This window comes from Cetorhinus maximus, chromosome 20 (genome assembly GCF_964194155.1).
Source record: "Cetorhinus maximus chromosome 20, sCetMax3.hap1.1, whole genome shotgun sequence".
Lineage (NCBI taxonomy): Eukaryota > Metazoa > Chordata > Chondrichthyes > Lamniformes > Cetorhinidae > Cetorhinus > Cetorhinus maximus.
This window is the reverse complement of record NC_135898.1, coordinates 82,371,823-82,399,315: the sequence shown is the minus strand read 5'-3', so window position 1 is coordinate 82,399,315 and position 27,493 is coordinate 82,371,823. Positions and strand designations below refer to the sequence as shown.

Here is a 27,493-nt window from a genome sequence, read left to right as displayed (position 1 = left end):
GCCTTTTCCATCTCTGACTTTTCTTAACCTCTTCTATCTTTCTTCCTTTCTATTTCTGTCATTCTATTCAGTTTCCCTTTCTCATTCTTTTATTTATCTTCTCTCTGCCCCTCTTTCTCTTTCTGTTTCCCCTCTCTACCTTTTTTTTGTCTCTGTTTTTTCTTTCTGTGCTCTCTTGGTTCCTTTGTCTAACTATTGGTGCATTAATGCCTCACACAACAATCCCTGACTTCCTGCACTATCTTTGTTACAGTGACATCACACAGAAATTGCTTCCTGTATTCTAATACAAATTTAATACAGTTATTAAATAAATAGTTTCATCATTAAAATTATTTTACACAATTCTCCAAAAAAAAACTGAATACAAAAAAACGTTATGCCAGTTTCTTGGGAACAATACAGTGTTGTACTAAAATAGGTAATAAAGCAAATGAAGAAATATTAACAAGACAGTTTGAGGTGAGTTTATAATCCTTTGCTGTGTGAGTCTCTTCTAAGATTCAGTAAATACAGTTGTTGGACAGTGAATGACTGGTAACAACATCCAGGGATAGAGTTAAAGGGATAAACCCAGGTAGCACAGATAGCATTTTCGGTAAATTTCTTGGCGATTCACTCTTCAGGACATCACCCTTAAGTGAAGAAGTTCCAAAAGCAGCATTTGAAGAGGACCATGGAAGAATAAAAGTGTACCTTCAGTCTTTTATACTTTCACTCCAATACCTAACTAACTTATTATATGCAACGTTATACCAGTCTCGGGCTCATCTCAACTTAGGGGTTGATTAGGTGAGCACTGAGTAGCTCAGGTTTGGCGTCCTAATGATTTCTCTTTCTGTCACCGAATCCATGTGTGTCCTTTGTCCTTCTCTCTGAAAATGATTTAACTTCACTTCTGACTGAATTCTTATCCCATACTCCTGGTGGTGTAGTCTCATCAATTGGAGTTGAGTAGAAAAATAAAGCATCTAATTTCTTTTTTTTAAAAAAAAACGGAGTGGGTTCATCCATTATCTGTTGCAGTTGTTATCGGAGAGAGATGGTGTTGGGACGGTGGCTGGTTCTACCGAGGTCTGGAGTGTCTGGTGCGTTTAGTCCTGCTGGAGAAGGGGTAGTTGATGAACTCGAAATGTCTATGGGTGTCCAAAGAGGACAGGTGGCCCTTGGGCAACCTCTTCATGAAATGTACCTCCCTCTGGTGTTGCCTGGTCTTCGACCCTTTCCTGGGTCTCCCTTTCCGGGTGAAAGCCATGAACCATCCCTCGTACTTGGCATTCTGCAGAGCCGTGTAGTTATTCTCCAGCACAATCTCGGTGAAGACACAATCCTTGCTCTTCCCGCTTCGCTGCACAGAAAAACAGGGCAGTAAATAAACGTCCCATTCGCATTAACTTCCCGTGCTTACCGAATCATTTCCAATTTGTGGGCGTTGCACTTTATTTTAGTTCAGATGAAAAATAGCATTTAAGACCGCGGCAGATTGATATTGATTGATTTATTATTGGTGAAGGACACTCAAGACTGTTAACGATCACGCTATCGTTCCCAGGCTTGGAAAAACGCAAAACTAACAATAGAAAGATTGATATATTTGATTGATTGTTATATTTCTCCCTTCTTCTAACTATGCTTCAGTTCTGCCGAAGGGCCATGAAGGCTCGAAACGTTAACTGATTTCTTCTCCGCCGATGCTGCCAGACCTGCTGAGTTTTTCTAGGTAATCCTGTTTTTGTTTTGGATTTCCAGCATCCGCAGTAGCTTTTAGCTTTTTGTTTTTATTATAATAGAAAGATTGAATCGGAGTGAGAGAGCGGGAAAAAGATAGACCGAGAGAGAGTGGGTGGGGGCGGAGTGGACTTTAAAGGAAAGTACAGAAGGGAAGAAGGTGAATTGGAATTGGAGTGAAAGGGAATCTGGAGATAGAAATGAGAGAAATATAAAGAAGGAGGGAGAAAGATGATTTTAAAGAACAGGCAGCATTCGAGGCTTTTGTAACCTCGCTGTGTTTGGAAATTGCCGTTTTGGTTCCTAAGACATGAATGAGAGGATGGCAGGGTAGGTGTGTGTGCGATGTACAAACATTCTTGACCCATGAAGTTTGGAACCTGCGGCCCCTGGTTAAGCGGGTATCAATTTCCATCTGCGGTTTAAACAGCAGCCCGACCCCCCCCCTCCCTCCCTCCCCAGCCCGTGTGTACTGGGCACTGTGAATTACAACTTGTCACAAGGAATAATATCACCTCCTCAACAAACAGATGGCGGAGCAAGCGGGGGCGCGAGGCTCCCGTATATCTGTGTTTGCTGTTGGTCACAGTGAAGCTGCAAGGATCCGGGACTCAGCGATTCGATGTGACACAGAATTAGACAAGTGGAAGGGGAGAGCGGCAGGCCCTCCCCTCCAACCGAACACAAGCCTTTAAATTAACCTTCAGCTCCCAGCGTCAGACACAGAATGCCCATGTCCTCTAACCCTTAATATTTACCCCATTACAGAAACAGAAGGTCAATCATATTTTTTTTCATGTATCCATAGGAGTTATTTTATCCATCGATCTGTCTGTCCAGCTATCGGGATTATTAATAACTAATGTAAAAGGGTCGTTATAATTATTTTATAACTGTAATGTCGGGCAGTTCCCTGTGTCAGTATGGGTATAAACTGGGAAATTGTTTTAAAACTCCCCAGTCCGGGAGGAGGCGGGACAGTTTTCATTAAAATTTTAATCCCGTGTATTAGCAAAGAGGAACCGAGTACAGGAGTCAGAATACTACGTTCTCAGGAATTGGCGTTAAGATTTTCCGGCGTTAGGATGACAGACAGTAATATCCCTATTGGGGAAAAGTTCTGAATCACAGGTGACATCGTCTAACCTTCTTCGTGCCAAGATTTAAAGTGCTGAAGATTGGGAGGGAGGGATAGGGATGAGGAGGTGCGGGTGTTTTTGCACCGAGTTTTCCAACACCACTTTCTTAAATCCCCTTCCCCACAGCGGAGAAATTAACTCCCTGCTAATGGTAGAAAGCATGCCCCTAATCCAGAAGTCTAATAATTCTACAATAAAGTGATACATTTCAGACTATGTGCTGATATTCTGCAGAGAGCAGAGTGCAATAGGATCAGGGCTTGTCGCACCCAGGAGTGCATCCTTTTTTCCAACTGTTTCATTCACATTTAACATTTCTCTTTTTACCACTATCTACAACTTTTGTCTTTCCTGCTCCCTCTCATCACAGAATCACAGTCCAGAAAGGAGGCCATTCGGCCCATCGTCTCTGCACCGGCTCTCTGAGCATTTTAACTTAAGACCAATCTCCTGCCTTTTCCCCGTTTTCCTGCACATTGTTTCTATTTAGATAATCATCCAATACCCTCTTGAATGCCTCGATTGAACCTGCCTCCACCACACTTCCAGGCAGTGCATTCCAGACCCTAATTACTGGCTGTGTCAAAAAGTCTTTTCTCACCTCGCATTTGCTTCTTTTGCAAAACACTTTAAAACTGTGCCCTATGGTTCTTGGTCAGTTTGCGAGTGGGAACAGTTTCTCCCTATCTACTCCATTCAGACCTCTCATGATTTTGAAAACTTCTATCAAGTCTCCTCTTGTTGTCTGGGCTGGAGAGTTTTAGTTATGAGGAGAGATTGGATAGACTGGGGTTATTTTCCCTGGAGCAGAGGAGATTGAGAGGGGACATGATTGAGGTGTATAAAATTATGAGGGGCATAGATAGGGTAGACAGGAAGGAACCTTTCCCCTTGGTGGAGGGATCAATAACCAGGGGGCATAGATTTAAGGTAAGGGGCAGGAGTTTAGAGAGGATATGGGGAAGAATTTTTTCACCAAGAGGGTGGTGGGAATCTGGAACTCACCCCTGAAAGGGTGATAGAGGCAGAAACCCTCAAAACATTTAAGAAGTATTTGGATATGCACTTGCAATGCCATGGCATACAAGGCTATGGGCCTAGTGCTGGGAAATGGGATTAGAATAGTTAGGTACTTGTTTGACCGGTGCAGACACGATGGGCCAAAGGGCCTTTTTCTGTGATGTAGACCTCTAAGATTCTTAGCCTTCTCCTCTCCAAGGAAAATAGTCTCAACTTCTTTCCTCATAACTGAAGTGGCTCATCCCTGGAACCATTCTCGTAAACCTCTTCTGCATGCTTCTAATGCATTCACATCCTTCCTAAAGTGTGGTGCCCAGAACTGTACACAATACTCCAGCTGACCAGTGTCTTATATAAGTTCATCAAAACCTCCCTGCTACTGTACTCCATGTCCCTATTAATGAGGCCTAGAATACTGTATGCTTTAGAAACAGCTCTCTCTACCTGTCCTGCTACTTTAGTGACTTACATACATATACACCCAGGTCTCTCTGCTCATGCACACCCTTTAGAATAGTATCCTTTATTTTATACTGTCTCCCCAAAGTGTATCACCTCACACTTCTCCACACTGAACTTCATCTGCCACTTATCTGCCCACTCCACCAATGTGTTAATGTCCTTTTGAAGTTCTACATTGACCTCCTTACAGTTTACAATTCTCCCAAGTTTTGTGTTATCCACAAACTTTGAAATTGTCCCCTGGACACCAAGATTTAATATATGAGGTAATAAATGAAGATTTATATTAATATTTAATAGCTGGAGTATTGTGTACAGTTCTGGGACATTTGCTTTCTCCATTTCTGTCTCTCTTGCCCTTTTCTGTCACTCTATTGCTGGTTTTCTTTCTCTCCTGCTTGACTCGCTCTCTTTGTCTCTCTCTTATCCAAATTTGTTCTATTTTCCTCACTGTCTCTCTCTATCTCTGTCTACTGTTTTGCACTTTCCTCGTTTCTTCACTTTTCTACTTCTATTTGCCCCCTTTTTCTCCATTTCTGTCTGTCTCCCTCTGCCTCTCAATTAACATTCTCTACTCTCTATTCCTGATTCATTTTCCCTTAAATTAATAACTAACACTTACTTTTTTTCCTGTTTCTCACAATCTCACTGTTCCTCCCACTATTATTATTTATTTTTTATTCATTGCCCATCCCTAATTGCCCTTGTTCAGAGGGCATTTAAGAGTCAACCAGGAGTGACATGTAGGCCAAACCAGCTAAAGGACATTAGCGAACCAGATGGGGTTTGTTCGATAATGGTTTTTAATTCCAGATTTCTACTGAATTCAGATTCCACCATCTGCCATGGCAGGATTCAAACCCGGGTCCCTAGAAGCAGCATCATCCTGGGTCTCTGGATTACTAGTCCAGCAACAATACCACCACACCATTGCCTCCTCTCCCACTCTGTTTCTCACTCACTGTTTCTCTCTCACTGTTTCTCACATTCTCACAATTTGGCTCTCCCTATCTTTTCTTTATTGTTTTTCTCACTCATTAACCTTTCCTTTCCCTTTACTCACTGTTAAATTTTATCTATTTTCATTTCAAACTATTACTGTTTCTTTTGTTTTTTTTTGCTTCTGCTTCTTTATTTTGCCCACTTTTTCTCCATTTCTGTCTCCCTCCCTCCCCACTGTGCCTCTCAATTACTGTAAACCCACCTGTCTCACTAACATTCTCTACTCTATTTTCCCTTAAATTCATAACTAACACTTTTTTTTGATTATTTAAAACATTTCATTGCTTCCATTAAGATGTCAGACAAAGAAATGTTACTTACACGTTGTCTCTGCCCATTTCACTCTATCTGTCCTATTTTTCCCAATTTCTCATTCTGCCTTGTTCTGTTCCTTTCCGCTTGTCCCAACCCCACTTCCAAAATACTTGCAATTTTGTTTTGATGTACTCTCAAATTAACCCTTACCTTTCCGATCAGTTTTCCTCGCTTGTTCATACAGATGTAAAACCCAGACTCAGCTCCCTTGATGCGGACTCTGCTGCCAAAAGTATCCGTCTCCACAATTAGTTTGGCTGTATTGAAAACAAAGGGATGCAGCAGTGAGTATTTGATCAGCACAGTATTTTACATTCACGAAGCAAGTGATCCATTCTCAGCCTGTTACCACAGTATGTTGGGAAACTTTTACAGTCCCAGATAAAATTCATCATTATCTCAGTAGCAAAAGTATCAGGAAGGAAAAAATGGGCAAACTTCTACACTTAATAAAGTTGTGGAATGTTAGTCCCAGAAAAAGGAACATTTTTCTTATTCCGCCGACCAAGTATCATTATCATCAAACACTCCCAGGACAGGTACAGCACAGGGTTAGATACAGAGTAAAGTTCCCTCTACACTGTCCCCATCAAACACTCCCAGGACAGGTACAGTACGAGGTGAGATACAGAGTAAAGCTCCCTCTACACTGTCCCAACAAGTTGTCTCAGGCTCCACCTCAATGCTTTCATCAAATGGTCTACTATATATCTCACACACCCATTCTCTACACAGATGCTGCTTATCTACTAAGTGTTTCCAGCAATTTACTTGTCAGACTGATTTCACACTGAGCCATTACAGCCATCAGTCTGACATAGAACTGAACCCAGATCCCTGAGCTGAAAACATGGTGTGACTGCACCAGGTGGTGTAGGTGGTACAATCCAGGAACACATCAGGCTCTCCAAATTCTCATCTTCATCGACCACATAACTACGTAACATGGGGCCTGTAGGCCATTTATCTTATTGTCTCATTGAAACATATTAAATTCTTAATGAGCTTGACAGGGTGATGCAAGGATGATGCTTTCCTTGGCTGGGGAGTCTAGAACTAAGGGCCACAGTCTCAGAATAAGGGGTCTGTCTACCAGAGTCTGAGATTAGGAGGAATTTGAAATTCTCTATCCCAGAGAGCTGTGGATGCTCAGCCATTGTCTGTATTCAAGACTGAGATTGATAGATACTTGGATACTAAGGGAATCAATGGATACAGGGATAATGTGGGGAAGGTGGAGTTGAGGTGGAAGATCAGTCGTGATTTTACAGAATGGCTGATAAGGCTAAGGGTCAAATGGCCAACTTCTATTCTTGTTTCATATATAAAGTTTAAATCCATGCTCCCATTAAGCTCCATGTACTCCATGTTGCTCATGTTAAGAGCACCAAAAAAAATCAATCTCTTTCAGATAGGACAAGCAACAAATAAGAAATAAATACACAACTAGAAACAAGTTGCCTCCTCTTTGAGACTGATATTGCCAAGACTTGGGTGACACTGTTTGAACACCCCTGCAGCAATACATCTTAAGAAGCAGCATCACATAACAGACAACAGTATGCTACCAAGAAGTACAGTACTAACCTATTAAATATAAAGGAAATAAAGAATTTTTATTTATATAGCATCCTTCACAACCTCAGGTTGTCCCAAAGAGCATTACACCAATGATGTACTTTTGAAATATTGTCACTGCCCTAATATGGGAGGCACATCAATCAATTTTGCACATTGCAAGGTCCAACAAGCAGCAGGAAGATAAAGGCCAGATAATCTGAATTAGCGATGTTGGTTGAGGGATAAATATTGGCCAGGACACTTAAGGGGAAAGCTTCAGCAATTTATCAGTCCAAACCCTGTCCTTAAATACACTCCAACCTATGTTAAGCTCTACATGTTGAGCTCTCCAATGAATTGAGTTTCAGCTTTAGTATTGCTTCAATTTTTTTCCCCTCCTGAAGCAGTTGATTGACTTGTTGGGGCACCATGGGTGGTGGTTGCTGTTTGCTACCTGGATGTGATTTATGGCTGACTGTTTAACAGCGAAGGACAACACAAGCAGAGCTGATCCTGGCCTTACCTGATGTCCATACACATGCTCCATCTGACATCAGCCAACTCAGCACAGACTGACGATCCAAGCTAGGGGATCCTAAAGCAAATCATTGCAAATGCTGCAAATCTGAAGCAAAAACAGAAGATGCTGGAAATACTCAGCAGGTCTGGCAACATCTGTGGAGACCTTACATTGAGCTGAACTGTTTCTTCTCCTGTTTTTATCAAGGATTTTCTAAGATCTGTATGACTCAGAGTCAGTGCCTTTACTACAACACACTGGAGAAGCACTGAGTTACCAGTCACAAAGGTAGTGATAGACAGCAGGCTGTGTGGTTGCACCAGCTGTTGTATCAATGATTGCTAGGGTGTCCGTCTTGCCTCAGTGGGTAGCACTCTTGTTTCTGATCCAGAAAGTTGCATCTTCAAGCACCACTCCAAGGAACGAAGCACATAATTCTAGGCTGACACTCCCAGTGCAATACTGAAGGATTGCTGCACTGTTGGAGGTGCCATCTTTCTGAACAGTCGTTAAACCGAGGCCCCGTCTGCCCTCCCAGGTAGATGTAAAAGTTCCTATGGCAGTATTCGATTAAGAGCAGGGGAGATCCCTTGGTGCCCTGGCCAATTTTGATCCCTCAACCAACATCACTAAAACAGATTATGTGATCTTTATCATATTACTGTTTGTGGGACCTTGCTGTGCGCAAACTGATAGCTGCATTTCCTACATTATAACAGTGACTACACTTCAAAAGTGCATCATTGACTGTAAAGTGCTTAGGGAAGTCAAGAAGGGCACAATATGATGGAAAGCCCTTCCTTTATTCTAGTTGTTAGGAAATAGAGACAGTTTAAGTAAGTTAAATTTGTATTTGTGGGTGTTAGGAATGAGTTTTAACTTTAAAGTTTAAGTTTGATTTGTATTTCTGTATTTGTGTGTTAAGAAAAGGTTAAATTGAGTTTTAGTTTCACTTTAAAAGGTGAAACCTGGGATTTAGTTTCATTTTTGAGGGAGACAGCAGGTCTAAAGCTGTTTGTCTACCTGCATTTCTAATGAGTTTTATGACTCTTGGGGAGAAGTTAAAGCAAACACGAGTAGAAAAAACTGCTGTTGCCTAGCAACAGGGGTCCAGAGAGGCAGGACCCACCCCCACACATACAGAGACAGAAAAAAACTAGAAGAAGCAGTTTGAGCGCAGTTGGAAGAAAGTGCCAGGACAGGCAGGACAAGGAAAGGGACAGATAGCAAGTCCCCAGCTAAAGAAGAAAGTCCCCAAATCCAGGGGAGTGGAACAGGAGAAAGTCCCAAGAAGAGCTTCTACTCAAAGGAAGGACAGGAACCTGAAGAAGGTCCTGTTAAGTGAAGTTATGACTGAGGAGCAAAGGAAGGCTCAAAGCTTCAAGCTTAAAGGAGGAAAAGCTACAGGAAGCAGATTTAAAGCGAGAGGCCAGAAGTTCCAAAGAGACGGCTGAAGGTCTGTAACTCTTTGATTTGGGCATGTGAAGCAGTGGTGTACTTTTGACGGCTGAGTCGGTGAGAGAGAGTGCATGGACGAAAGCTTGAATGCGCATGGCAATCCAGGGGAGAGGACCATCAGAAAAAGAGTTCTAAACCCTGGGGGCAGATCCTTGCGGAGGACGTCTGAGAAAAAGTGTCGGTTTGGGAGAAGATTCCAGAGCAAGTTCTTCGAGAATGGAAACTGGAAACCGCCTGTGTGAAAGATGGAGTTCAATGAGACTGGTAGGCTCATGGTGTGACAGTGCCTGAGGGGATTTGATGAGAGATTCATAGCATCTGTTTCGGGTAGCATCTGCCACTTGGTTTCAGAGTGTGGTGTGCCTGACCACGGGTTGCCAATTGGTTTACATGGACTGTGTACTTGCTGTGAACATTAGAGTATAAGGTAGTTTTTGTAACTTGTGTCATCCTTACGAACCTGTATATATCTGTAAAAGTATAGCTGTGAGTGAAGGAGTTTTGTTATATAGTTCATCTTTTCTTGTTAAATAATTGTTTTATTCTTCTGTTAAAAGTTCATCAGCTGACTTCTGTGACTCTGTTCAGTAGCTACCCTCCATGTATCTGAACAAAAAATAAAAGTTAGGATCTACCAAACCGGGGTCCACCCTGGGATCAGGCTTGCCTGTAGTAACATCAGCTGGGATCGTAACATAGGTTTTCAATTAAAGCATAAATGACTTAAGAAAATATGATCCTGGATTTTATTTGACCATAAATTATTGAGAATAGCAGCCCCTGCCTATTTTATAGGGAATTGGGGCCCTTATGTATAGAATAATGCCATAATCTTTTTGAACAGTTCAGATGAGTTTATAACTCAAGATAGCAAGGTCCCAGATGTGCATGGATGTTGGATGGACTCAGCTGTGCAGCTCCAAATTCAAATAGCTTCCAATAATCATTATCTTGGTTTATGAAGAAGGACCACTTGAGTAACTGAGATTCATCATCAAAAAAGTAACTGAATTGGTGACTTGGTTCTCCAGTTTCCTGTCTTCTCTCTAAAGATCCTGACTCTTGCTGGACCAGCTGCATTCTTCAGGTAACTCACCCAAGTGACCATTTTTCCTGTTTGTGCTCATTCTGAAGATATCACTACCGAGCCCGACTGTCTGATCTCCTAACATCTGCAAACACATACTTAGTGTCAGGGAACACTTGATATTGATCAGCAGTGGAACCTCCAACATGACAATTCCTCATATATATGCTCAGAGCACCAAAGCTAACTTTTGGTCACCTAATTGAAAGCAAAATATTGCGGATGCTGGAAATCGAACTTGGTTATCAAACACTGCACTACAGCTGAGATCAGCTATTTGGAACTGGGCATTGAATCTGCCACCTTCCTGGCCTGTGTGCAGGGTAAGTATCATTGGAGCATTCACCACAAAAGGAGATCATTCACCCTATCATGACTGTGCTAGCTGTAGGAAAGAGCCAATTAGTCCCGATCCCTGTCCTTTCCCTATAGTCCTACAATTTTCCCTTTCAGTTAGTGACTTAATGTTTTTTAAAACTCCTATGTCTTCATTATCTTGCTGCATTAAAATAGGAATAATCAGAGTTTAAAAAGGAAAATGCTAGGAATGAAAGGTGATCATTTCTTCCCATCAAGCATTATCCCATAAAACAGATACAGTATTGCTCTCATTGATAGAATGCCCACCCAATTATATAGTTTCCCCCCAATGAGATAGTGCGCCACTCACTGATCCAGTTTCTTACCCAATGATGGTATCCCACCCAATGATACAGAATCCCACCTAATGTTTCCCACTCAATGATACAATATCCTACCCAATGGCACAATGTCATACCCAATGATACAGTATCCCATCCACTGTTAAATAATCTACCCAATGATACAATATGCCACCCTACAATATCCATTCCAATGATACAGTATCCTGATGATACACCAGGGCTGATTTTAACAACATGTGTACATTGGATTGGCATTGGGCAGAACATCCCCAAAGTTTGTCCATTATTGCTGGCAAGATGCCCAGGAATTGTCTAATTGGCACTGCCGTCTTATACAGGCTGGTTCATGTGTTCATTACTAATATTGAAACTCTGTCGTGGCAGGAGACTCCCAGGAGGACAGCGGAAATGCTTTAGGGATGTCCTCAAAGCATCCCTGAAGAGTTCAAACATCCCTGCTGACTCATCGGAGTCCCTGGCTTGTGACCAATCAAAATGGAGAAGGTTCATTCAGGAAGGCATCAAACACATCAAGAGACTTTATTGAAACTTTATTGCGGGAGTTGAGGCATTGGAGAAAGTGTACAAACCTCCAAACAACTCATCTACCTGCTCCTTCAAGCACCGCCTGCTCCGCATGTGGCAGAGTCTGAAGATTATGCATTGGAGTTATCAGCCACTTCAGAACCCATCGAACCAGAGTGGAAGCAAATCATCCTTGACCCCAAGGGACTGCCTAAGAAGAAGACTAATATCACACTGCTTGATGTCAACCCATTTATTCTTCATTGTATCATCAATTTAAGCTTTGGTCCTGCACCTCAAACTTGCCTGACTCACTTCGTTAAAAATTCACACCACCCTCAACCCGGTTTGTTTTATATGCGTCATGACAGCCTTATTCTATCAGACATTCCTTTCTCCTGTAAAAAGCCAGCACATGGGCACTGAAAAGATTAAATTGCATATCATTGAAAATCTGGCTTCTGGGAATCACTCAAGGGGAAAATGGACACCCGTAACATATCTAAACTCTTGTATAAGAGGCTCAGCAGATCTCAACTGTCATCTGCCTCTGTAGGTAATGTAAAGGGGCCACTCTGAGTGAGATTTGAACATTCCCTTTTTGTTGTATATTAAAGATATCTTCATATTTTCAGAATGCTGCAGTACAGGGGGACCTGGGTGTCCTTGTACATAAATCACAAAATGTCAGCTTGCAGGTATGGCAAGGAAAGAAAATGGAATGTTGGCCCTTATTGCAAGGGGGATGGAATATAAAAGTAGCAGAGTCTTGCTGCACCTGTACAGAGCATTGGTGAAACCACACCAAGAGTACTGTGTACAATTTTGGTCACCCTACTTAAGGAGGGACGTAATTGCATTGAAAGCAGACCTGAGAAGGTTCTCTAGACTGATTCCTGGGATGAGGAGTTTGTCCTATGAGGAAAGGTTGAGCAACTTGGACCTATACTCGTTGTAGTTTAGAAAAATAAGAGGTGATCTTATTGAAACATATCGATTTTGAGGGGGCTTGACAGGATAGGTACTGAGAGGATATTTCCCCTTTTGGGGAAATCCAGAACTAGGGGGCAGAGTTTCAAAATAAAGGGTCTCTCAATTATTGTGGAGATGAGGAGGACTTTCTTCCCTGAGATGGTCATCAGCGTTTGGAATTCTTTTCCCCAGAGAGCAGTGGAGGCTGGGTCAGTGAATATATTCAAGGCTGAGTTAGACGGATTTTTGATTGACAAGGGAATCAAAGGTTATGTGGGGCAGGCAGGAAAGTGGAGTTAAGGCCACAATCAGATCAGCCATGATTTTATTGAATGGTGCAGCAGGCTCGAGGGGTCAAATGGCCTACTCCTGCTCCTATTTCTTATGTTCTTATATTCTTATATTAAGGACAAAAAAGAGGACACAGCTTGGGCCAGCTGTAGTGAGGACCACCTCCAATCACCCCACTTCTCCCTATCCAGAGCACAGAAAGACTTGGAGATATTATACTGGAATGTCAACAGGTAGGGGACAACTATCTCAAAGCTTCATGTATGTTCCAGTCAACCCTGTACTTGAATCTCCATGTCCAGGGGACAGAGCTCTAGGTAACAGTAGAGCCTGGGAGAAAAATTCAAAGGCAGGAGAAATCTGGCATTAAGCTTCATCAGAGGTAGCCAACTCATCAGACTTTTTCATGACCTCAGGATATTCCAAATAGCTTCAAAGCCAATAAAGTTCCTTTTGAATTGTGATGTAGGAAATGAAGCAGCCAATTTGTGCACAATAAGATCCTAGAAACAACCATGACTAATTATGCAGTTTCAATGATTTTGACTGAGAGATAAATTGTGGCCAAGGGAGAACTTGCCTGCTCTTCTTCATACAATGCCATGGGTCTTTTACATTCAGCTGAGAATGCAGGTGGAGCTTCAGATTAATGTTTCATCTGCAGTCCTATATTGGAATAACAGCCAAGAATACTTGCCCCAGTCCTGAATTGGGGCTCAAACCCACAGCTTTCTGACCCTAGGTTGACACTGCTGACACTTCATATGTGAGGCACTGCTTACATGCAACAAATGGTGCAATACAATGGAGTAAGATGTGAAGTGAAATCTCTTTTGGAGCTCTACTTGGTCATTAATTATACCTATATACACTAGTGTAAAAGATTGGTCTAAATTTCTGATTCTCAAACATTGTCATTGAAAGCTCCATTTTCAAATAGATTTGTAATCACAGATTCCCCATCCAAATTAACATACTCTGATCATAATATGAAATGAAAGATTGTTTTAATAAGACAGGTAATTACTGGCAGATATCAATGTATCTGCTTCCCATTGCAGAACCTGTCTCCCCTAGTCAGGAGCTGAGAAAGCAGGAGCATGGAGAGAGCAGGAGCACGAGCAGCGCAGGAGCACGGAGAGAGCAGGAGCAGGGAGAGAGCAGGAGCACAGAGAGAGCAGGAGCATGGAGAGAGAGAGCAGGAGCACAGAGAGAGCAGGAGCACACAGAGAGCAGGAGCAGGGAGAGAGCAGGAGCACGGGGAGAGCAGGAGCATGGAGAGAGAGCAGGAGCACAGAGAGAGCAGGAGCACGGGAAGAGCAGGAGCACAGAGAGCAGGAGCACGGAGAAAGCACAATCACGAAGAGAGCAGGAGCATGGGGAGAGTACGAGCACGGGGAGAGCAGGAGCACAGAGAGAGCAGGAGCACAGAAAGAGAGCAGGAGCACAGGGAGAGCTGGAGCATGGAGAGAGAGCAGGAGCACCGAGATAGCAGGATCACGGAGAGAGAGCAGGAACACAGGGACAGCAGGAGCATGGGGAGAGAGCAAGAGAATGGAGAAAGCAGGAGAACAGAGAAAGCAGTAGCACATAGAGAGCAGGAGAACGGAGAAAGAAGGAGAATGGAGAGAGCAGGAGCGTGAGGAAAGCAAGCGAACGGGAAGAGCAGGAGCACGGTGAGAGCAGGAGCATGTAGAGTGTAAAAACACAGAGAGAACAGATCATGGGGAAAGCAGGAGCATGTGGAGAGCAGAGCACACCTGCGATCGACACTTACTGCTTACTCTTGACTACTGTTCCCTGGGCAGTTGCCCATTTGAAAGGCTGGCCTGCATTGCATATCCCCTAGAAGGTCTCTGTTTAGCTCCAGGGGTCTGTGGACCCCAGTTTGAGATACACTGATCTAAATCATCGAGCTTTAGATATGCCAATTTCTAATCATTACCTATTAGCATAGGCAGTGTGATTTCTCTTTTGCATAAAAGTGTTTAGCTTCTGAAAGACCAGGATAAGATTCAGACTTGGATTGATAAGTGACAAGTAACATTCGCGCCACACAAGTGCCCGACAATGACCATCTCCAACAAGAGAGAATGTAACCAACTCCCTTTGACATTCAATGGCATCACCGTCACTGAATCCACCATTATCAGCATCCTGGGAGTTACTATTGACCAGAAACTGAACTGGACCAGCCATACAAATACTATGGCTACAAGAGCAGGTTAGAAGCTGAGAATCCTGCAGCGAGTAACTCATCTCCTGACTCCCCAAAGCCTGTCCACCATCTTCAAGGCACAAGTCAGGAATGTGATGGAATACTTTTCACTTGCCTGGATGAGTGCAGCTCCAACAACACTCAAGAAGCTTGACATCATCCAGGACAAAGCAGACCACTTAATTGGCACCCCATCCAACACCTTCAACATTCACTCCCTCTACCACTGACGCACAGTGGCAGCAGTGTGTACCATCAATAAGATGCACTGCAGCAACTCACCAAGGCTCTTTTGACAGCACCTTCCAAACCCACAACCACTACCACCTAGAAGGACAAGGGCAGCAGATGCATGGGAACGCCACCACCTGCAAGTTCCTCTCCAAGTCGCTCACCATCCTGATTTGGAATTATATTGCCGTTCCTTCACTGTCGCTGGGTCAAAATTCTGGAACTCCCCCCCTAACAGCACTGTGGGTGTACCTACACCACATGGACTGCAGTGATTGAAGAAGCCACACACACACACAACATAAAATCTTTTTTCCAAGGTAAGTTCAAGATTCTCAGGATGCACACACATTACAATTGTAGTGTTAGTATGAGTACTTTCATTTCATATTGATGCTGAAGTTATACTGTAAATGCAGCTTGACTGCAGCATCAGGGCCTGACCTGTCCCTGGAACAAAGCGGTCTGAGACACGCCAAAGGTGGCAGTCTCATTCTGCTTCACTTGGGAGTCTGGGCTGCTGCACTCAATTTATGCTCTGCACAGCCGCTAAATATGTCAAGTGTGAATGAACCAGCATAGGCTGGTGAGAGGACAATTTAGGACTGATGTCAGGAAGAATTTTTTAAACGAAGAGCGATAAGCAATTGGGCTGATTGTCCAAGTAAAGATAATGGATGTGAAAACCTTCAACTTATTCAAGAGACAGTTAGCTAAGGTGACAGAGAATGTAATTTTGAAAATCTGTCTAGATGATCTAAGATGTGCTGATTGACTTATTCATCTGAAATTACATGCAAACTTGTGATTTCACAAACACAAGCACTTGCAACACATATATACTGACGTATATTCAGCCACTCACAAATACACATTCTCTTAAACACACTCATACCTTCACACATGCACCTACCCATTACGTGCTATCTGTGGAGAGCTAAGGATAGCTGGCAGGCTAGAGTTATACTGCTAGGTGCTCACCCACAGGCAAAGTAAACCATAAAAGAGTTCAATGGTTGTATTTGCCAAGCTTTTATTGTCAGAAACTATGTTTTAATAACTTTAGAAATATCCCACCACTTGTAGACGGTTTAATGTGGTCCTTTTCCTGGATACTTCACACTGAGCTGCAGCTATACTGCAGATAGTGTGAGTTCAATCTGATGTGATACAGCCCATGTGGGATCTCACACCACAAGGTTTCAGGTTGCATTCACACAACAACCAGAGCATTTGTGAGAAGTGATTTGGCGAAGTCCGGCTCTGCTTCACTCTGGAGTCAGGTTTAGCAGCACATCTGGATTTACACTGCAACTGCAGCATTGGTGTGAAGGGAAACAGCTGTGCTATGCTTTTGGTGTAAATGCTGCTTTTGTAGGTTCAGTATCAACCTAAGATGTGAGATGGTCACTTTTGTGTGCATGCACACCTGAAATCATTCTATTTTAAAGTGAAATACAGCATTAGGAATAGATTTGGTATCCTAGACCTATAACCTGGAGACAACGAGTTGAAATCTCACTGTGGCACCTCAATAAATGTAAATTGTGAATCAGCGCCAGGACAAACCATGAAAGCTGTTGAATTGCTGTTACAAACACAACTAGTTTGCCTTCATGGAACGAAACCTACCACTGGTGCCTGTTCTGACCTACAGGTGACTCCAGCACCAAGACCTTTGAAAAAGGTGCAATATTACCTACTCATGCCATGTGAGAGTGACTGCCCTTGACCTCAAGGCAGCATTTGACCGAGTGTGGCATCAAGGAGCCCTAGCAAAAGTGGAGTCAATGGGAATCAGGGGGAAAACTCTCCACTGGTTGGAGTCATACATAGCACAAAGGAAGATGGTTGTGGTTGTTAGAGGTCACTTAACTCAGCACCAGGACATCACTGCAGTAGTTCCTCAGAGTAGTGTAGTGTCCTAGGATCAACCATCTTCAGCTGCTTCACCAATGACCTTCCTTCCATCATAAGGTCGGAAGTGGGGATGTTTGTTGATGATTGCACAATGTTCAGCACCATTCGCGACACCTCAGATACTGAAGCAGTCTATGTTCAAATGCAACAAGCCTGGACAATATCTAGGCTTGGGCTGACAAGTGGCAAGTAACATTCGCACCACATAAGTGTCAGGCAATGACCATCTCCAACAAGAGAAAATCCAACGATCGCCCCTTGATGTTCAATGGCATTACCATCACTGAATCCCCCACTATCAACATCCTTGGGGTTACCATTGACCAGAACTGAACTGGACTAGCCATATAAATACTGTGGCTACAAGAGCCAGGTCAGAGGCTAGGAATAGTGTGATGGGTAACCCACCTCCTGACTTCCCAAAACCTGTCCACCATCTACAAGGCACAAGTCAGGGGTGTGATGGAATACTCCCCATTTGCCTGGATGAGTGCAGCTCCCACAACACTCAAGAAGCTTGACACCATCCAGGACAAAGCAGCCCACTTGATTGGCACCACATCCATAAACATTCACTCCCTCTACCACTGATGCACAGTAGCAGCAGTGTGTACCATCTACAAGGTGCACTGCAGGAATTCACCAAGGCTCCTTCAACAGCAACTTCCAAACCCACAGCCACTACCATCTAGAAGGTCAAGGGAAGCAGATAAATGGGAACACCACCACCCTAGAATTTCCCCTCCAAGTCACTCACCATCCTGACTTGGAAATATATCGTCATTCCTTCACTGTCACTGGGTCAAAATTCTGGAACTCCCTTCCTAACAGCATTGTGGATATACCCACACCACATGGACTGCAGCGGTTCAAGAAGGCAGCTCACCACCACCTTCTCAAAGGCAACTAGGGATGGGTAATAAATGCTGGCCCAGCCAGCGAAGCCCACATCCCATGAATGAGTAAAAAAAAAACTATGGTTGGGCAATAATTGCAACCATGCAAGTGTGGCCCATACCTAGAGACAAGAAAAACCTTGCCACTTAAATACATCTTCAGTTACCAAACTATTTTTTGTACAAAATAACTTCTAATCTTGAAATATGCTTAAAATAATAATGTAAAATCTTCTAATTTGGTCAATTAGGGGCATGTAAGGGAGACTATGCCTGAATGAGACAGAGACAGAGTGAGTACTTGGGAATTTGATTCAAAGTGGGAATTCGGTGCATAGGGGGAGAGGGGTGTTTTAGGTAAGGTTTATTGCAAGAGGTAGAGCATGCTGAGTTGGGAGTTTGTTGAAGGGGGGAGGAGGTGCTCCTTTCTTCTACTCTTTTTCAGCCTCCAGCATTTGATTTCCACTTTTATTCAGCAGAAGGAATAAGTTAATCAGTAACTAATTAACTGGAGAGGCCTGAGAGCTTAAAGCAGTGGAGAGAGAGAGCTGGGAGTTTACAGATAAAATCTAAAAGTGAGTCCTGTAAGTTGATTGGTTGGTAAGTATAGGCCTTTCTGGACTCGGCACAGATGAGACGATTGGTGAGTGACACGTGAGTTATTACATTATACCATACTGCCATTATATACATTATGCTATTGATGACTACATCTGCAGGAAGTGTCACCAGCTGCAGAAAGTTGAGCTCTAGGTTGTGGAACTTGAGCAGTGGCTGGAGTCACTGTGGTGCATCCACAAGGTTGAGGATTATGTGGATAGCACATTTCAAGAGGTGGTCACACCGCAGCTAAGAAGTACACAGGCAGAGTGGGAATGGGTGACCACTGGAGTATATAAGAGAAACAGGCAGGTACTGCAGGAATCCCCTGAGGTTGTCTCACTTTCTAACTGCTTTTCCACTTTGGAAACTGGTGAGCGAGATAGTCCTGTCAGAGGGCTGTAACAAGAGCCAAGTTCGTGACACCACGGGTAGCTCAGCTGCACAGGAGGAGAGGAGGAAGAGTGGAAGTGTTATAATGGTAGGGGATTCCATAGTTAGAGGAATGGACAGGCTTTCTGCAACCATAGACGTGACTCCAGAATGGTATGTTGCTTCCCTGGTGCCAGGGTCAAGGATGTGACAGAGTGGCTGCAGGACATTCAGACATTCAGGATGAACAGCCAGAGGTCATGATCCACATTGGGACCAATGACATAGATAGGAAAAGGGATGAGGCCCTGAAAGCAGATTTTAGGGTGTTAGGAAGAGAAGTAAAAAGCAGGACCTCAAGAGCAGTAATCTCAGGATTACTTCCAGTGCCATCTGCTAGTGAGCATAAGAATAGGAAGATTGAGCAGTTCAACACATGGCTGGAGAAATGGAGCAGGAGGGAGGGCTTTAGATTTCTGAGGCATTGGGACTGAGGTTCCGGGGCATGTGGGACCTGTACAAGGATGGCTTATACCTTAACAGGATGAGGACTAATGTCCTCATGGGGAGGCTTACTAGTCCTGTTGGGGAGAGGTTAAACTAGATTGGTAGAGTGATGGGAACCTGAGGGGAAATTCAGAGTGGAGAGGAGAAAAGCTGGCAGTGGGAAGTAAAGAGGTATTAACTGATAAGGAAGATATATCAGAGAGTCGTGTCAAGGTAAATAGAATACTTGGAGAGTTTGATAGAACTAGAGTAGGCAATAGTAAGCCATTAGATTAGGTCAGAGTAAAGCCTAAATCAGGGCTAATGTGCATGTATGTAAATGCATGGAGTGTGGTTAATAAGATTGGTGAACTACAGACACAGGTTGACAAATGGAATTATGATATTATTGCTATAACAGACACCTGGCTCAAAGAAGGGCAGGACTGGATGTTAAATATTCCTGGATACAAGGTGTTTTGTAGAGACAGGAAAGAAAGAAAAGGGAGGGGGGAGGGACAGTATTGATTAAAGATGGCATTACAGTACTGGAGAGAGAGAGGATGTTCCAGAGGGGCCAAGGACAGAATTTCTCTGGCTAGAGGTAAGGAATGGGAAAGGTGCAACAACATTGACTGATGTAGTATATAGACCACCACCAACTAGTCGATGGGACATAGAGAAACACATTTGCAAAGAAATTACAGAGAGGTGCAAGAATTATAGAGTAATTATGATGGTGGACTTTAATTATCCAAATATAGACTGGGATAAGAATAGTACAAAGGGAAAAGAGGGCGAGAGTTCCTGGAATGTGTTCAAGATAATTTTTGGCAGCAGTATGTTTCTGGTCCAATGAGAGGACAGGCACTGTTGGACCTGGTTCTGGGCATGAATTGGCCCAAGTGGATCAAATATCAGAGCGAGAGCATTTAGGGAACAGTGACCATTGTATCATCAGGTTTAGGTTGGCCATGGAGAACGACAAGGAACAATCTAGAACAGGGATAATTAATTAAGGGAAAGCCGACTTCGATGGGATGAGAATGCATCTGAGTCGAGTGAGTTGGAATCAAACGTTGGCAGAAAAGATGATGGCTGAACAATGGGCCACCTTCAAAGAAACAGCATTGCAGGCAATGTCAAGGTATATTCCCTTGAAGGGGAAAGGTAGGACAAATAAATCTAGAATGCCCTGAATAATGAGCGAGATAGAGGTGAAGATGAAAAGGAAGATGTGTATAAACACAGATGTCAGGTTTAAAATACAATGGAGAATTAGGCTGAATACAGAAGGACCAGACGGGAAGTGAAAAAAACTAATAAGAAAAGCAAGGAGAGAGCATGAAAAGAGACCGGCAGCTAACATAAAAGGGAATCCCAAGGTCTTCTATAAGCATATAAATAATAAAAGGGTGGTAAAATAAAGAGTAGGGCTAATTATGAATAAAAAAGGGGACTTGCATGTGGAGGCAGGAGAAATAGCGGAGGTATTAAACGAGTATTTTGCATGTGTAGTTACAAAGGAAGAAGATGCTTCCCAAGCTGAGGTGAGAGAGGAGGTAACTGGTGTGCTAGAAGAATTTATAGTTGAGAAGGAGGAGGTGTTCAAAAGACTATCTTTACTTAAAATAGATAATATACCAGGACTGGATGCGATGCAACCAAGGTACTGAGGGAAATGAGAGTGGAAATTGCAGAGGCACTAGTGATAATATTCCAGTCTTCCTTAGACACTGGGGTGGTGCCAGAGGTCTGGAGAATTGTGAAGGTTACACCCTTGTTCAACAAGGGGTGCAAGGATAAAACCAGCAACTACAGACCAGTCAGTTTGACTTCAGTGGTAGGGAAACTTCTGGAAACTATAGTTTGGGACAAAATCAATATTCTTAGACAATTGCAGAATAATTAAGGAAAACCATCATCGATTCATTAAGGGAAAAATCATGTTTAATTAACTTGCTGGAAATTTATGAGTAGGTAACAGAGAAAGTTGATAAGGGCAACACTGTTGATGTGGTGTATATGGATTTTCCAAAAGGCATTTGATACAGTGCCACACAACAGACTTGTGAACAAAATTATAGCTCATGGAATAAAAAGGAAAGTAGGCACTTGGACAAGAAATTGGCTGAATGACAGGAAACAGAGGAATGATAAATGGTTGTTTTTCAGATTGGAGGAAGATTTATAGTGGAGTTCCCCAGGACTCAGTGTTGGGACAATTACTCTTCTTGATATATATTAACAACCTAGACTGCGGTGTCCAGGGCATGATTTCAAAATTTGAAGATGATACAAAGATTGAAAATGTCAACTGTGATGAGAATAGTCTTGAACTTCAAAAGGACATAGACATGTTGGTGGTTTGGGCAGACAAGTGGCAAATGAGGTTCAATGCAGAGAAGTATGAGGTAATTCATTTTGGCAGGAAGAATATGGAGAGACAGTATAAAATAAAGGGAGAAACTCCAAAGGAGGTGCAGGAACGGAGGGACCTTGGTGTACACGTACATAAGTAATGGAAGATGGCAGGGCATGTTGAGAAAGCAGTTAATAAAACATATGGTATCTTAGGCTTTATTAATAGGGGCATGGAGTACAAGAGTAAGGAGGTCATGTTGAATTTGTATATGGTGCTAGTTAGGCCTCATCTAGAGTACTACATCCAGTTCTGGAAGAATGTGAAGGCACTAGAGAGAGTACAGAGGAGATTCACAAGAATGATTCCAGGGATAAAGAACTGTAGCTATGAGGATAGATTGGAATGGTTGGGACAATTTTCCTTGGAGAAAAAAAGGCTGAGAGGAGACTTGATAGAGGTATTCAAGATCCTGAGGGGTGTGGATAGGGTAAATAGTGAGAAACCGTTCCAACTCAAGAGAGCATCAAGAATTAGAGGGCACAGATTCAAAATAATTGTTAAAAGGAGTAAAAGTGATGTGAGGAAAAATGTTTTCACCCAGAGGGTGGTTGGAGTCTGGACCGAAGTTCCTGAGAGAATGGTGGAGGCAGGTTCGATCGAGGTATCCAAAAGGGAATTGGATTGTTACCTGAAAAGAGAGTATGTGCAAGGTTACAGGGATAAGGCAGGGGAGTGAGATTAGGTGGAATTCTCTTTCAGAGAGACAGTGCAGATTGAATGAGCCAAATGGCTTCCAGAGCTGTAAAGATTCTGTGATCCTATTTGAATAAATATTTCTTAATCTCTGATTAAGAACAAGCTGCATTTTCTGAGTTACACATTGGCAGGTACATAGTTGGGATATTTTCTTGGGGGCTCAGGACCATTACAGCACCAATCACCAGCGAGAATCACCATAATTGTCACCAATATGATCACCAGGACCACTCACCATAATCAATCTGAGGTTGGAAAGTAAGCTGTGAGTAGGACAGAAAGAGCCTGTAAAACGATATAGACCAGTTAAGTGGGCATCAAGGTGGCAGATGGCATATACTGTGGAGCAGTGTGAAATAATCCAGAATGGAAAAGCAGAATATTTTTTAAAAGGCAAAAGACTGGATTAACAATCGTATTCAGAGGGATTTGAGCATCCTTGTATCACAGAAGTTTAACATGCAGGTACAGCGAGCGATTAGGAAGGCAAATGTTATATTAGCCTTTATTTCGATGAGGTTAAGTATGAGGAAGGAAGTCTAGCTGCAATTGATCAGGGCTTTGGTGAGACTAAAACCCTTTATTTTCTGGAGCTAGATGAACGAGAGGTGATCTCATTGAAATATATAAAATTGTTAGAGGGCTTTTCAGGGTAGATGCTGAGAGATTGTTTCCCCTGGCTGGTGAATCTGGAATTAGGAGTCATAGGGAATTTTACGTGGGCAGGATTTTACGGTCCGCCAAAGTCAATGGATTTTGAACGTCTTGCCACACTTTACGGCCGCGCCCAAGTTGTAACGGGGCGGTAAAATTCCGCCCGCAATCTCAGGGCAAGAGGACAGCCATTTAGGACTAAGATGAGAAGGAATTTCTTCACTCAGAGTTGTGAATCTTTGAAACTCTCCTGTTTCTCAGAGAGCTGTGGATGCTCAGTCAGCGAGTATACCCAAGTCTGAAAGCGATAGATTCTCCGGGACAAAGATAATCAAAGGATAGGGGATAGGGCTGGGAAATGGAGTTGGTGTAAAAATTCAGCTATGGTTTTATTGAATAGTGGAGCAGACCCCGGGGCTGTATAGCCCACTGCTGTTTTGTTAGGTTGTTGTGTTCAGTCACCACCGCCAGACCACCAGAACCAACCCAAGCAACTAAGCATGGCAACTGTTCACCACAAGCAATCGCTGAGACTAATCAGCAAGAGAAGCAAGTACTACAAATAAATACCAAAATCAATTACCACAACTAATCCCCTCAGCTCATTACCACAACCATCCCAAAACAACCAACAAAATAACCAAAACAACCCACAAAACAACCAGCCAGCATACCCAATCACCCCAAACATCTGGAAAAGCCTTCGCCCTTGATGAAAGCTGAGGATAAAAGCCACCAATATCGTCCCGAGAAGAGAGCAGGCTGAAAGAGCGACTCCTTTTTAATTAAATAAAGCGCGAGAAGGACCATTCATTCAGGGGAGGGGCGGAATCAATCGATCCGCCCGGCAGTAAATAGGTTTGAGTATTGATTTAGTGGATTGTCCAGAGACACAGGAGGGGAGAAATCCGCGGATGGAAAAAAACAGACAAGTACATTCAGGAGGGATTCCACCCCTCTAGGCGAATCGAGACAGAAGCTCCAGTTCCCTAAAGCAGTGAACGGAACAGAAGAAGAAATTAAATTATTTTTACGCGTCTCGCTCTTCGCTGCCTCCTCGAACAAAACACGAAGTGGATTGAGTCCAGTTCGCTGCTTGTGCTGTGCATATACCTTAACATTTGATATTCCGGCCAACCGGAATCCGGTTCAGGTACAAGCAGAATGTGGAGATCAGAAGTTAGCGTCAATTACACATCAACAGTGGATCGCGATAATTCCCCATCACAGCGGCCACCGTCACTCTTTGGAAACGGTGCCATTGGGTGACTGTTTCTCTGCGCGATCAGACAGTTCCATCCGTTAGTCCTTTCATACCCTGAGGTCTAAATTGGGGTTGATTGAGATTTTCAATCCCCCCCCCTGCCCGCCTCGGTGGATTTAAATCACGAAGCAGCAAGTGAACAGAAAATAGTTAAAAACAAAACGCATGTTGTCTCAGGTGTAGGGGAGAGGTCTGGGAGCCAAATATCTATCACAGCTCGTCTGCCTGGGTCGCGGAGTCAGGTCCCGGTCAGTGTTTAGCTTTGTATCTGACTGAGGCGACTCTGAATTGCAGTATTTTTCTCCCTTTTTACTCATCATTGCTAATTATTTCTCACCTCACCCAGTCTCTCCTTAGTCTCCACCTTTATACTTCCTCTTTTACCATCTCTATGTTTCCTGTCTTGTCTCACAAAGTTCCTCTTCATTTCTTTACCTGCGCACATTCGCGTTCTTTACTCTTTCCCATTCTCAGTCTCTCCTAACTTCGCCTTACCCAGTCTCCCTCTGCAATGTCTCACTGCTTCCGTTCAGTTTCCCTCCCTCTCACCCTCTAACTCTCCAGTGTCTCCATCCCTCTCTCCAATCTCTCTCCCGTCTCTCTTTCCTATCTCTCTCTCCTATCTCCAATATCTCTCTCCAATCTTTCTCTCACACTCTCTCACGCACGCATACATTCACACACCCTCTGACACACACACTCTCACACACTTTCTCTCACACACACGCAGACTGTCTTATACACACACTCTTACACACAGACACACACAGACTCTCTTACACTGACGCGGACACGCTCTCACGCACACTTTCTCTCGCACACACATTCTCTCACACCCACCCACACACACACACACAGACAGACTCTCCCTCTCACATATACACACACGCACACTCTCCCTCACATACAGATTCGCGCTCTCTGCCTTACCGTACTTGTCCCCATCCTCCGCTTTGGCGTTGATTTTCTTGCCCAGGACCTGCACATGTTTCCCGCTGGTGCGACTGTAGAGTTGGTAGGTGCGGATTAGCCTCCTGCTGAGTCGGTCCGTCTGCTTGGTCTGCTCCCTTACGTGCTGTGTAAAATTAGGCGGTGACTGATAGGTTACCTTTAAAGAAAATACAATATACAATACACGTGTACATTAAACAATCACAGATCCAGACAGCCGCCTTCAGACCGAGGCACCGTCTGCACGGGAACTTCCTTCGGTCCAAGGATATTTCCTCCTCAATTCTATGCTTGTTTAAAATATATGTATATATTAAAAAAATAGTTTAATCAATGAGCAGAAACCTCGTTCTTAGAATAGTTTCGTTTCGATTAGAGGACCCAGTTGGTGCCAATCGTTTAATAAATAAAAATGGACTCGTTTCCCTCGGATTTTTTTTTTCTCTGTGAAATATTGGAATTGTTTTGCTGGTTTATAAATGTATTTCAGTCACTGGGGTTCCCTGGGCCGATGACCTCGGTCCCTGGTCCCAGACAGGGAGGGTTTGGGGGTCGGTTCAAAGAGCCTGTTGCCCGAGTGTGTTGGGCTGTCTGACATCTCGCCATCCCTTCAATTACAGTTGGACTTGTCCCAAAGCTCGCACAATGCCATCAATTTATACGGCGGACTGGCTAATGAGATAAACATGTGGAAGAGGCCGAGACTGTAATTTCTAGCTTCGCATCTGTCTTTCTCTACGCCTTATCTGCCGCTGGGTAACTCCCAATCTGTCCACTTTTCACTCGATCCTAATTTACCTTTTCATTTCCATCCTTTTTTTATCCCCCGGAACACCCTTTCATCCAATTTCTCTCTCTTTTATCCCCGTTTCTGCCATTCTCTCCATTCCCCCCCCCCCTCCTTTTCTCTCCCCGTCTCTTTCTGCATTCCTGCCGCGCTCTTTCTCGGTCTCTCTTCCTCAGCCTTCATCTCGCGGTTGTATTTTTTTGATCCCAGTTATTTCTCCATCTCCCGTGCCTGCAAAGTTCATCCCACACCGATATCCTCGCACCCTGACACAGACAAACACTCCGAACACTCTCAGTGAATGTAAAAAAAAACCTCTGCGCCACTTTGTCACATTTCTTTCACAGACAAGCGATCAATATTTGCATTATTTTGTTTCAGAAACAAAATAAAAGACAAATAAAATAGAGAGAAACGTTAAATAATGACACCGACCTGAGCCTGGAAGCAGAAAGCCAATAACTGCAGACACCTGAGGATGAAAGGATACAGTTAAGCGAGTTCGGATATTCACAGCCAGGAGTTTTACTGGCTCAAAACTTTACAAGTTCAAACAATAATTCAAAAAAAAAATTTAAACATGGTATATATTTTAATAAACCCAAGACCCCCATCCAGTAATGAACTCACAGGTAGCTGAGTCGTGTGGATGGAAGACGCATTGTGGATTTTAGATGAATCTTGCTTGTTTGCCGGTTTTTAATTGAATGATTTGAAGTGTCAATGAAAGATGTAGAGAGAGAGAGAGAGAAGAAAAAAATCACAGACGGTATTCCTGTAATCTGCAAAATGATTCCCTGGAGCCGATGTAATCCCGAGCACGATCCCTTAACCGAGGCAGAGCGAGTGACCGGTTGCAAGAGACAGACCCTGAGGCCGGGGTCCCCGGAGTTTCCCGCTGTCCTGATATTTTCAGGGTGGGGTGGGTGGTGCAGGGGAAGGAGAGAGAGAGAGTTCTGTGATTCAGGGAACTTGGAGTTGGAAAAAAATATATATATATAGTGAAAGAGAACAGTCAGGTCACAGAAAAAGGACTGGTCCAGACTAGGGAGACGCAGCAGCAGATTAATGCGGGAGCCAGCGAAGGACTGGTTAGGACTGCCTGGGTAAAACGCTGCCGCCTCTCACTCTTTCTCTCTCTCTCTCTTGTGTTCTCACTCTCTCTCTCTCTTGCGATGGATGAAGTCTGGGGATTTTTTGCGGACAGATCTCCTCCGAATCCCTCTCAGGGAGAGCGGTGTCCAGATGA

The 27,493-nt window shown here is 43.5% G+C and overlaps 1 protein-coding gene across 1 annotated transcript; it reads right to left on the bottom strand.

Moving 5' to 3' along the window:
- Window positions 1-1,066: 1,066 nt before the first annotated feature.
- Window positions 1,067-26,906, bottom strand: fgf8b (fibroblast growth factor 8b). Its single transcript, XM_078565290.1, has 5 exons — window positions 26,875-26,906; window positions 26,680-26,716; window positions 25,437-25,614; window positions 5,817-5,923; window positions 1,067-1,348 (listed from the first exon to the last, which is right to left on the bottom strand). Exons 1-5 carry the CDS (start codon window positions 26,904-26,906, stop codon window positions 1,067-1,069), a joined length of 636 nt encoding a protein of 211 aa, XP_078421416.1.
- Window positions 26,907-27,493: the final 587 nt, after the last annotated feature.

What these genes read in the sequence shown, in the direction of transcription:
- fgf8b (XM_078565290.1), bottom strand. Translation starts at nt 26,906, where the DNA reads ATGCGTCTTCCATCCACACGACTCAGCTACCT. An exon ending in GGAGGATGGGGACAAGTACG is followed by an intron (nt 5,924 to 25,436) that starts GTAAGGCAGAGA and finishes TTTTCAATACAG; the next exon opens with CCAAACTAATTGTGGAGACG. An exon ending in GAGGAAAACTGATCGGAAAG is followed by an intron (nt 1,349 to 5,816) that starts GTAAGGGTTAAT and finishes TTTTCTGTGCAG; the next exon opens with CGAAGCGGGAAGAGCAAGGA.